Source organism: Terrapene carolina, unplaced genomic scaffold, assembly GCF_002925995.2.
Source record: "Terrapene carolina triunguis isolate 2854851 unplaced genomic scaffold, T_m_triunguis-2.0 Scaffold85, whole genome shotgun sequence".
Taxonomy (NCBI): Eukaryota; Metazoa; Chordata; order Testudines; family Emydidae; genus Terrapene; species Terrapene triunguis.
In genome coordinates, this window is record NW_020664436.1 from 49,638,413 (window position 1) to 49,651,003 (window position 12,591).

At 42.1% G+C, this 12,591-nt stretch overlaps 1 protein-coding gene across 1 annotated transcript in view; it reads right to left on the minus strand.

The window, feature by feature from the left end:
• PEX7 (peroxisomal biogenesis factor 7) overlaps positions 1–12,295 on the minus strand; it is an 83,842-nt gene extending 71,547 nt beyond the window's left edge. Inside the window, exons 1-5 of the mRNA XM_026649538.2 lie at positions 12,075–12,295; positions 5,332–5,389; positions 3,865–4,015; positions 2,371–2,434; positions 2,023–2,099 (exon numbers count right to left, since the gene is read on the minus strand). Of these exons, the coding sequence (XP_026505323.1) occupies positions 2,023–2,099; positions 2,371–2,434; positions 3,865–4,015; positions 5,332–5,389; positions 12,075–12,210 (486 nt within the window). The 5' untranslated portion in view covers positions 12,211–12,295. The remainder of the gene's footprint in view (positions 1–2,022; positions 2,100–2,370; positions 2,435–3,864; positions 4,016–5,331; positions 5,390–12,074) is intronic.
• Positions 12,296–12,591: the final 296 nt, after the last annotated feature.

Here is a 12,591-nt window from a genome sequence, read left to right on the forward strand (position 1 = left end):
GCACAATCATAACTCCATCCTCAGATTAGTTAAAGTAGAAAATATATGGGTAGTATATATTTAATCTTGGTGTTAAAGTTGTTCATTTATTAATGCGTAACTGGATATGTGTATTATAGGTGGCTGTATGCTCAAAGTGAAAGGGAGCTCATTGTCAAGCTAGAAATCTGAGTGCATTTGAATGGTAAGGCCCATGCACAGTGGTTGGTGTGGATGATAATGTTGCTTAACTGGAGATTTCCTCAATTTGTAGAAATTGTGCTGAAAGGTAACACATTTAGTCAACTACTTTTTTATATAGAGATGGACAAACGTCAACATTCTGGATTTCCCAGAAGCAAGACAACAGAGTTCCATGCTTTAATCCATGGTAGTGCCGTTCAAATCATTATTTAAACCTATATTACTTAAGAGACTTGACACATTGTTCCCTCTTGCAGCTTTTTCAGCCTGACCCTGCCATTGCAACAAATATTGACGTTACCCAGGGAGTCATTCCATGCTGACAGTTCAAAACACTGTCTTGCCTCCTGCTATGACCCTCTCTTCTCTACTTCAGTTTATACTGGACATACTCTATCACACTTAAAACATACATCGACGGCAAATGTACATTGGTATTTCCTGGATGTAAAAACATGTTAGCTCTCCTTGCTGTGAAGTGAAATGCAACATTGCTACTGGCTGCTGAATACTGTCCATCATTCATGTCAGTCACATCTTAAACTTGATCTGCAAGCTGATCAACAGCAGTAGGTACCAGATGTTTCTGAAGTGGCATACGGTACAATTATGAAATAATCTGCCCATAGTGGAAAATTTCTTCCTAATCCTGGCCACTAATGACTAGTTTATGCTCTTTACACTATATAGGAAAATTACAATGATCAATACTACTCTTGGCAGAAGACAGCTGCAATGAAATTGGCTGTAACCCCTGACAGATAGTTTTTAAAAAGTCACTGGTCAGCAAAACCCACTTAAAGTCAATGCCGTTCTTTGAACATCATATTGCTTCAGGTCTGCAAGAAAATAATTCCTCATCTTTATGAGAGCGAACAGGCAATAATTCATTCGTAGGAGTTTCAGCCTTGGAAAAAGAGGTGAACCACACAAGCTAATGATTTCTGCACCTCAGAAAGATTCCCCCCAGTATAGCTACATCAGGTATAAATATTTATACATATATACCAATTTATGTTACTAAATATGAAACAAATTCTGATATTGTAGTATTTTATCTTTAAGAAAATTCAACTATCAGAGGGGTAGCTGTGTTAGTCTGTATCCACAAAAACAAGGAAGAGTCCAGTGGCACCTTAAAGACTAACAGATTTATTTGGGTATAAGCTTTCGTGGGTAAAAACCCCACTTCTCCATGCATGCATAGAGTCATGCATCTTAAGAAGTGGGTTTTTTACCCACGAAAGCTTATGCCCAAATAAATCTGTTAGTCTTTAAAAAAATTCAATTCAGTCTTAATTTTGTCAATAGATGTAATGTAAGGCTAGTCAGACCAATATAAAGATCCATGCTAATCACAATTTTTCCATTTAAACAGTGGGCCCGAAATCTTGTGCATTCGGGCCTGTTGTATTAATTCAGATGGAATATATGGACCCAAAGAGTTAAAGATGTAACATAACCCAGTCACTGTCCAACATTAAACTGTTTTAAACAAGGTTTGGAGTTTCACATGCAGAGACCTCAGCCTGCTTAATCCCATGGCAAACATCATTAAAAATCCTTTTAACCTTTTATCAGAGATATAGAAAAGAAAGAAAAAGCTAAAGCATTTGAAATGAAATGTATTAAATAAGGCTTTCATTTTAACAACATCCCTTGTTCCCTTTACTTTATCTGGAATGAGTTTTTCAAAGGAATACACCCCTTGATTGACAGGATTTTAGATGGTATCAAAGATGGTAATAACTATTTTGGGGGGAAAGAGAAGAAGTTACTTGAGATGGCTGGAGCTATTAAAGTCTGATCCCGTTTCATAAGATGACAAAACACACATACACAAAGAGGAGAGAAAAGAATAGTAAAGACCGAAAATGCAGTTTCTGTCTCTGATGTTTTCACTTGCAACCTCATTACTGGAAAAAACACAGGTACAGCACATGGTCTTATCAGCGACTTCAAGACCTGGCAAACCTGAACAAGTCTTGGGCTGTTTAGGTGATTGCTTTAAGTTGCCTCTTTCTGGTCACAGGCTTACAGCAGTGTTGCAAAATATGCTGTCCTGGCTGGCTAAGCAAGAGTGTTATTAGAGAGAAATAAAAAAGCAGAGAGACAGGAAAGAGAAGAAATAAGGTAAGGAAGGAAAAGCAAAAAGTCTCATATCTCAAGTGGTGTTTGGGATTCAGCTGGAGCCAGTAGAGGTGGCAGAGTCATCTGGGTGCCTCTCTTGGCCCAGTCTTGTCAGGACACCCTTCAGGATGAGAATAAAGGTTTGGGGTCCCAGGAAATAGTGGAGTGGCTGCCATGATGGTGAAGCTTGCCCCTTCCCCATCTCTCATCTTTCAGTCAGGCAGCACTGCAGTCCATTAGCTCCCCCTGCCCCCAAAGTCCCTTTTTCAGGAACCCAAAAGGGAGTGATGGTGGAATAGCCCATCCCTTCATTATTTTGTTCATCAATCAGGCCTAATTTCCAATACAGCAATTTTGGTTCACCGATTTCCAGTTCCACACTTCTCCTGTTTACCAAGCATGATCTTAACACAATCCTTGAGTTATATCAGCAGGCCTTTTGTTAGACAGAATTAGTGCACTGTGTCCCACTTTTGCACTTTCCCCCCATCAACATTTGTTATAGGTCTTATGAATTTTCAGTCACTTTTAAAGATGAGCTTGCAATTAGGGTACATTTGTAGGCCCAGTTAACACAACAGGACCCATTGTGGGTCACCTCTTTTGCAGGTCCCTTAGAAAGATTTTCAATTATCTGCCTCTCCCACCCAAAGTACATTATATCACTTTGAACGGGTTCCCCGTAGCAGTCTAGCACTCCTTTCTGCAGGCTGAGTTCATAATGTTACATGACTTTTCCTTCCCATGTGCCTCTACTTCAGGGTTGTGACATGCCAAAAATATATAGAGGTTACAGTTATTCCACCTATTCCCCATTTTGAGAGCCAAATAATTAAAAGAGTAACAGTCAGCCTAAAAACACAATGAGGTAAAATACTGTTGAAGGAGATATTTCAGTTTTAATGGTTTGTAAAAACGACAGGAATCATTTATATTCACTCTCAGTGATAAGTAAAGAGGGAGAAAGTGTCCAACTTTAAATAGATGCTACTTCCTCCTTCTTTATAACCTTGAGATGTGTACACACAAACAAATTCAGGTTAGGCATGTTATATTAATAGTTTTAGGATTCCTTTTTATGCTTAATGGGCACAAATAACTACAGTTTTCTGAGACTAGGGCCTCACAGATATTTGAAGGCTCTTGCCTTTTCCCACCCTGACTATGAAGAGAGTCCTGAGGATCTGCATAATGTCTCACTTTACACCCTTCATGGTACCATTGCTGCAGACACCATCCTTCTAGTTGAGACTTGGCCTGTTCAATGCCACATTCTCCTGAATGAGTTCCGCAACCTAATCTTGGCGGAATTGAGAATAAAGTCTTTGAAATATTTCTAAAAAATATTAATTTTATGTGACCAAATGTCATCTCTTATAAACACAATATGTAATTTACCTCATGTTCAACAGTCTTGAAGCTGTAAATTCATGCTATAACCCCAAGCAAAGAAAAAACACTTTCCAATAGTGATTCTGCAAGTGAGCCCTTTAATAATCCAAGCAGTAAAAAAAAAGTAGGCCATTAACATTTTAAGTTTGCCTCTATTACCTCCTGAGTGTGCTCTTTATAGACTTGCAGTGGACCTGTGGGGTTAGCAGTGTCCCAGATCTGCAGAGATCCATCCCCACTAGAAGTCACCAGCACATGTTCATTGTTCTCACTCCATGTCACATCAAACAGGCCATCGTTCCAGTCAAAACTAAACCAAGGCAATCAAGATATTCATCTATGAGAAATGACTGTATAGCTGGTTGGGTTATATTCAAAGATAAATCAACATGTTCTTTAATTTACCACATTCTGAACATATTAATTTTTTGTATGTTTGACTTTCTAAAGAATCTTTTTAGAAGAAATTCTGATGATAAATTTTTAAAAACTTTCAAGGTATGTTAGAACAGGTCAGCACAAGAGAGCCAGAGACCATCACCTTTCATATAGAGACTGAGGTCTGATTTCCATCCTAACCTTCCTGAGCAAATGGGAGTGCTACAGAGGTAGTGCCAACTTGGATAGATCATAGAGCTATTATTTATCACTAACAAAGATAACAAAATATCCAAGTCAATCTCTACTTCTATTTCACTGAAGGAAGGGCATGCCACTCATTGATCTATAGTGACCACTCTGATTGACAGCAAAACATCGTTAAGTGATTAGAAGAGTCCCATCCAGTCCTTTTTATACATAAGGATGCTGATCGTAATTCAGAGTCTCCAGGGTGGGAGTGGTAAACATGGAGCAGTCCTCCAAGGTTTAACAAAGAAACATAGGGCCTCCCACTACAAGCAACGAGGGGATAGAAAGTACTTACATTACTGAACCAGTAATATTCATTTATTACTATAATACTATACCCAGCAGTAGCAGTACAATATTTAACTGCTATAAGTAGCCTGCTATCTAATTACCAACTGAAAAAATATCTGCTGGTATCTAAGAGTAAGGTAATTTATTATATTTCTATTTAAACTCTCATCTCAGATAAGTCCAAATGGTCAGCTTTATGTTTCAAGTTGTGTCAACGATTCTCTTACAGTCAGAGCACCACAAGTTTTTAGGTGGGGCATTGCTGAGCTGTGAGAGGAGATAGCCTAAAAAGAACTACCAGAGGTATCACCATTCCCCAGAAAAGATCAATAGGGAAATACCTACAAAGTTTAGTTTCCACAGGTTCCCGCTTCGTTCAAACCCATTCAGTGAAAAGTTTTGGGTCCAAGCAGCAATGCAAGGGCAGCAAGACTCAACATGCAACAATAAGCTAGGCCAGAGACACTGCTTTTAACTTGCACCACTCTGCTGCCCCTAAATGGCTTACTTTAAGGATGGTGTCAACTTTAAAAATACCGTTTAATATTTTAAGCCAGATAATATAACCAGATCTTTGTACCTAAGTAATGGAGGTGTATGTTGAATATATCATACAGCCATTATTTATTACTAATAGAAATACCAAAATATCCTCTAAAGGTTCTATAACAAATACTTCCCATTAAAAACGTATAAAGTTGTTACCTCCTGAAAAGACAAATCCCAGCTTCATTTTGTTCCAGCACTGCCAAAGTTCCACAACCTGAAAAAATAAGAACAGCACAGTGCAACAGAGCCAATTTTTTAAATCCACTGGAAACTATGATGCACTGTGATGGTTTATACTACAGTGCAAATGTGGAAGGCACTTGAATCTGATAGAGGGACCCGCGCAATTAGCTGTGCTTATAAATAGCTTCTTTGGCTCTATTTATGCCCTTCTGCTACTTCCTGTGTGTCCGTTTTCGATACTTCTAACAGCAAAATGGGGAAAAGGGACAACTCACTGCAAAGAAAGCATTTTTATATTTTCTTTTGAATAACCTTACGTTGCAAACACAGATCAGTATGGGATTATATAGATCCTTTTATAATATACTAGGGATGATACTACAGAAAAATGTGATAAGAATTAAGCTTATTATGGTGAACTAAGAAATGTAGGGAATTTGATTCTAAGGAAATGGAATTCAGATAAAACACTCCTATATGACAGGGATACTACCAAAGTGGAAAAAAAAGTATCACATTTCTATCTGAATATTATTAAACATGCTGTTCTTACAAGAAAGATGTAAGGCTACAATCCTGTAATAAGCGCAGCACAGGATCCAACAGAGCTCCCCATGGGTGCTAGGATGTGCCTGTGAAGGCAGTTGCTAAGAGTACTATAATTTTTTCATCCAATTTATTTTGTATATTATACTATTTAATTCTAGTCAGACTCACTCTTGCCTCTGTATAGTCAGTTTTCCTCTGTTTGAGAGGGTCTTTCCTGAGAGAAAATATTTTGTAAATATAGGACAATCTGGTTGGGAAGGAGACTCAGGGAAAAATTGTCAGGGAGTCTGGGGCAGATGTAGAATCTGCAACTCACTATCTCATTAAAAAGTAACAATATAAATGGCCTTTGTATGAAACAGAAGCAAAAAATGGAGGAAATCAGTAAATGTTTTGGGATATGTTGACAATATGTAAGCAACTTATGAATCCAACAATATATTTGGATAGAACAAAAACTTCCTAACAGGACAGCCTTTGAAGATATAAAAATATATGAGCTATTTTGGTTTAATAAGGTTTACAATGAGACCACCTAACATTCACTCTGCATATCATTTTTCCCTTTATTATATGTGTTATAAACAATAAAACAAAGATAAACTAAACTCTAATACAACTGTGCTGTATTCATAAATTGAAGGCTTACATTAAGAAAAAAAAATGAATAAAAAGTCTGGAGAATGGAGGTATTGCACTTACAGGCCAAAAGAGTATTTTGAATACCATGCATTGCATACTGTGAAGATTAGACATTATGGGTGGGATTCACAAAGGTATTTAAACACTTAAGTCTCAGGGTATGTCTTCACTACCCGCTGGATCGGCGGGCAGCGATCAATCCAGTGGGGCTCGATTTATTGCGTTAAATCTAGACGCGGTAAATCGACCCCCGAGCGCTCTCCTGTCGACTCTGGTACTCCAGCTCGGCGAGAGGCGCAGGCAGAGTCGACGGGGGAGCGGCAGCAGTCGAGTCATCGCAGTGAAGACACCATGGTAAGTCTATCTAAGTACGTCGACTTCAGCTATGTTATTCACATAGCTGAAGTTGTGTAACTTAGATCAATCCCTCCTCTCTCCCCTCCCGCCCCCCAGTGTAGACCAGGCCTCAGGTTAAGGTGCCTAAGTCCCAGTTTTGGTTCCACTGCAATGCACAAAACTCCCACTGAGCCCTGTATGCTCCTGAACTAACTTGACTCCTATGTTTTCAAGGTAGAAAAGTTCCCAGGTGCCTAAGTTTCTGCCTCTGAGCATATGCATTACTGCCTCTCTCTAGGCATCTGGACACTTATCTGCCTAAGCTTCACAGTGAACCAAAAACTGAGAGAAGAAACGCATTCGGCCGCCTGTATCATGTATGGGGCCTGATCCGACAGGTGGGCTCTGAGCACGCCTACAAGATTGGAGCCCATTCAAAATCTGGCTGGAAGGAGGTGGTGATGTTGCTGGTGCTCACCTTATAACTAGGGCCCTACCAAATTCAAGGTCCATTTTTGTCAATTTCAGTCATAGGATTTAAAAAATCATAAATTTCATGATTTCAGCCATTTAAATCTGAAATTTCAGGGCATTGTAATTGTAGGGGTACTGACCCAAAAAGGAGTTGTGGGGGCGGGAGGGTCATAAGGTTATTGTAGGGGGTTTGTAGTACTGTTACCCTTACTTCTGTGCTGCTGCTGTTGGCGGCGCTGCCTTCAGAGCTGGGCAGCTGGAGAGCGGTGGCTGCCGTCTGAGAGCCCAGCTCTGAAAGCAGAGCCACTGCCAGGAACAGCGCAGAAGAAGGATGGCATCGTATGGTATGGGCACATTTACTCCTGCGCTGCTGCCTGCAGAGCTGGGCCCTCAGTCAGCAGCCACCACTCTCCAGCCACCCAGCTCTGAAGGCAACAGCGCAGAAGTAAGGGTGGGACGGGATGTTATTGCCACCCTTACTTCTGCACTGCTGCTGGCGGGACGCTGCCTTCAGAGCTGGGCGCCTGGCCAACAGCCGCTGCTATCCAGTCACCCAGCTCTGAAGGCAGCGCAAAAGAAAGAATGGCTGTACAGTGACCCCCCTGCAATTCCTTTTTGGGTCAGGCCCCCAATTTGAGAAACACTGGTCTCCCCCATGAAATCTGTACAGTATAGGGTAAAAGCACACAAAAGACCAGATTTCAGTCCATGATGCATTTTTAATGGCCGTGAATTTGATAGGGCCCTAGTTATAACTTTTAACTCAGTGGTTAAACCCTCACCTGGGTTGTGAGACACCCATGTTAAAGATTTGAATAGTGGTCTCCAACCACTCAGAAGGGTGTTTTAACCACTGAGCTATGGGATATTCTGATATGACATATGAGTAATTTTATGTACCTAAGTACACCTATTGAACTCAGTTCAGCTATTTGTATGAGTCAGGTCACTCACATGCAAAAGTATCTGCTGGCATTACATTTTGGGTTTTCCAAACTTAACTTTGGTTAGTGATTAAATTACATTCCAAACTGTTCATCTGCCTTAAGAATTGTATTGTTACTGTTTACACGTAGAAGGTCCTACAAATGATAACTTGCAGGGTCTAATATAGACAAATATGGGTACTTTAGTGTTTCTATACAGCGTTGTTTTTCTGTACAACAAATACAGAAAAACAAGTGCAACTTAAAATAATTAGAAATAAAAAGCGGCTTGTTTTTTCATTAACCTGGCCCATAACCTCAATATCTCCTGTTGAAGCTGTTCCACTGTGGATAAATAATGGAAGAATTATTGGAAGCAATGGGACTGGACCCTGGATGTCTCCGCTCCCAGGTGGATGCCCTAATCACCAGGCTAAGGAGTCATTCACACTCTCTCCCCCTGTAGCCCAAAGACTATTTAATGATTTACCCACAGTTAGGGTGACCAGACAGCAAGTGTGAAAAACTGGGACTGGGGGTAGGGGGTTATAGGAGCCTATATAAGACAAAGCCCCAAATATCAGGACTGTCACTATAAAATCGGGACATCTCGTCACCCTACCCACAGTGGAACAGCTTCAACAAGAGACATTGAGGGAGCCCCACATCAGAATTGCCCACAGCTCAGCGATCAAAGCACTGTTTTGAATGGAGCAAGGCAGACAACCAACTCATTTTACAAGGAGTGCCTAAGCTGTCTGACTACATGTGGCAGGATCCTGTTGATGGATCACAAGCAGAAGTAGGCACCTCCCTTCAGACTGGATTTAGGCACCTATCACCATAAGAGGAGTGGGACGTAGCACACACACCTCTCCTTGGCATCTTCCATTAGCTATCTTAGGCACTTCCCTGCCTAGCATGCTGGTTTTGTGGATCATATTCTTAGGAGTGTCTCTCTCCCCTTCATTCTATAGGAAGCCTAGGTGTCTAATTCTGCTTTGCAGATCACAGTGTTGTTCCTATGATTTTCTAGGTGCCTAAAAGTTAGGTGCCATAATGCTAAGTGTTACACTGCCTAAGGCCCATCATGGATCCATACACACAAAATGATTGCCTAAGAAATTTGAGAATTTGAGACCAGTGTTTCTCAAATTGGGGGCCTGACCCAAAAAGGAATTGCAGGGGGGTCACTGTACAGCCATTCTTTCTAAGATGCATCCGAAGAAGTGGGTTGTAGCCCACGAAAGCTTATGCTCTAATAAATTTGTTAGTCTCTAAGGTGCCACAAGTACTCCTGTTCTTTTTGCGGATACAGACTAACACGGCTGCTACTCTGAAACCTGCCTAAGAACTGTTCTTCAATCAGCCAGATAAGGCCAAGTTTTCAAAGTAGGTACATACAAATAGGTACTTAAACATCAAAATGCCTAGTTAGCAACATAATGCCCAATTTGCATGTACAAATGCGTTAACTGCAGACACATGAATGTGCAAGAAAGCTTGTCACCTTTTTTGACATCAAATCAACAACAAAAATCTTACACAAGGCTGACATAAATGCCTCCCCTTTACTACTTTAATAAGTTATTTTCTATTCAAAAGCAGTTCCTCTGGTTTGCTAAACACTAGTTGCCACAACATACTTTATTTTAAATATGTTTTTTTCTGAGTTTTGTGCATGTTATTGGATGTATTAATGGGCCACCTATCTCCACCCATCAATGCAGGGTTTATACTTTTTTCCAGTGGTTCATGTTGTTATGCCTGGTTAAATGGAAAAGATTTGCTTTGCTTTTCTCTTAAGCAGACCATTTCTCTCCCAGAAGAGAAATTTAATTCCAGCAAGGAAGTTTAGAATGAAAGAGTTAGAGTTTAAGACCAGATTACCAAGTCTGACCTCCTGACCACCAAGCACCCAGCAACTGAAATTAGACCAAACTATTACAGACCATGTGAGACTAAACTATTATAGAGATGGTCTTCCCTTCACTGCTATGCCGTAGTTACATCTCAGTGGCTTCAGCTAATAGTCTTATTTTTTTTCTGCAAGCAAAATAGTCCCAGTTATGTTACTTCCATTTAAGTGAAATGGCAAAACATCAAATGACTTCAGGATAGTAAGACTGGGCCCATCAGTCTCAAACCTGTGAAGGAATACCTGCATAACTACCCCATGCATAAGTAGGCCCAATTATGTGACTAAAAGTATGTGTATCCTTAAGTATTTGCAGGATTGGGGCCTCTAGGCTGGCTTACTGTTGATACAGCACATTCCTTCTGTATGTAATTGACGTTATGGGCTAGGTTAATGAAAACAAGCAGTATTTTATTTTTATTATATTTTAAACAGTGATGTTTATTTTTCTGTACTGTATTTGCTGTACAGGAAAACACTACATGTTGTTTTAAAACACTATTTACAAAGTACCCATTTTTATTAGACATTGCAAGTTATCATTTGTAGGTAGCAAATGCCCGTAAACACCATAACATTCTTAAGGTAGATGAACAGTTCAGAATGTAATTTAACCGATAAACAAAGTTTGAAAAGCCGAAAAAGGTAATGCCAGCAGATACTTGTACAAGTCCTGTCACTCACATGCAAAAGTAGCCCACTGACTTTAAAAGGTGTACTCATATAGTTAGCAGGATTGGGACTAAAGTGAAACTATAATTTTTCTTAACATCCTTTAAAAAATCATAAGTAATAAATTGGCTTTTAAACACCCCTTCATTTATTATATGGAGATATACCTATCTCATAGAGCTGGAAGGGGCCTTGAAAGGTTATTGAGTCCAGTCCCCTGTCTTCACAGCAGGACCAAGTACCGTCCCTGACAGACTTTCAAAGTTATTGACTTTCAATAACTTAACGTCATATTAGCAGAATAAATGTGTTTGTCTGCAATACACAAGTTTAAAGATGACAGTACCCCTTTAACTAGAATTAGAAAACCCCCAAATCAGTAGCAGCCTACATTTTATATGTATTTATAAAATATTTGTAGTCCATGTAACCATAGACTTTTGCTTCCTCCAAACATAGCAAAACCGAAGTAAGAATGTGTAATAACTCTTCAGCTCAGCATCTTACAGGTCAAAAGATCCTAGTGCACATATTCCACCCTCTCTCCCCCCACTGGGGCAAGAGAGAAAAAAAAACACAATGCACACTAAGAATTGACTGGTCTAATCAGTAGTTGCACTCCAGAGGCAGCAGCAGCAACGCTGTCTCTGGAAGCAGCACCGAGGAGGGGGAAAGAAACGGTTAAGATTCCTCGGGAGTCAAAGTTGCCAAAGGTCTCAAAGCAAGGGGCGGAGATAAACACCACTGCACAGTAACACAGGCCCCAAACACACTTAGGCGCATGGAAGTTATCCAGCTGTAGGTCTGTTTGCAAAGATCAGCGCCAGCCCATGAAGGTGTAACGCGGAGCAGATCGCAAACTTTAGGGGAGGCCGAGCAGGGAGCGTTACAGACGGAAAGGGGCTGGGGGGAGGAGGAGACATTCCGATGCCACAGAGCTCGGTAGGGACTGGCATTTCCCCCGACCTAGCTCAGGCACCAGGGCCCCGCGGGGCTACAGCGGGTGTCACAGCAGGCTCAGGGGGAGGGGGCGCAAGGGCTCCTGTTGCAGCTTCCTGGGCGGGGAGGCGCGGGAGCGGGCCGGGGCTGCAGCCCCGCCCCGCAATAAGTGAGGGGTGGGAGAGGCGGAGAGCCCGCGGGAGGGTGAGGACAAGCCCCCAGGGAGGGTAACACGGGGGGAAACGCGGCCCCTCCCTCACCGGCGATGCCGTAGTACTGCGCGGCGGCGCAGGCCAGGCGCCCGGGCAGGTAGGGCGAGAACTCCACCGCGTAGCCGTGTCGCCCCGGCAGCCGGAAGGCCTGGGAGCGCCGAGCGCCCCCCTCGGCCCCGCTCATGGCCGCGGAGCCGGGTGCCCCGGCTGGGCGAAGCGAGTCCCCCTCGCTCTAGCCCCACCGCGCGCACACGTGGGGCCGCTCGGAAAGCGCCTGGCCCAGCAACGGGGCGGGACTGAGGGCGCGGCGCCGCCATCTTTGGTTTGGGCAAGACGCTGCCTAGCTCCTGGAGGGGCCGCAGAGGGGCTGTTGTCAGGGGCAACAGGCAGGGCTAAGCCCCGCCCCCAGCCCTCTCTAGGACCCTGACTTGGGCTTGGCATCGTCTCCCCCGCCTTATCACCTGTTCCCTGTTTTGCTCTTGCGCCATCATCTAGGTCTAGGGTTGCCAAATCTTCAGGATTGTCCTGGAGTCTCCAGGAATGAAAGTTAAAGGCTGGGATGATT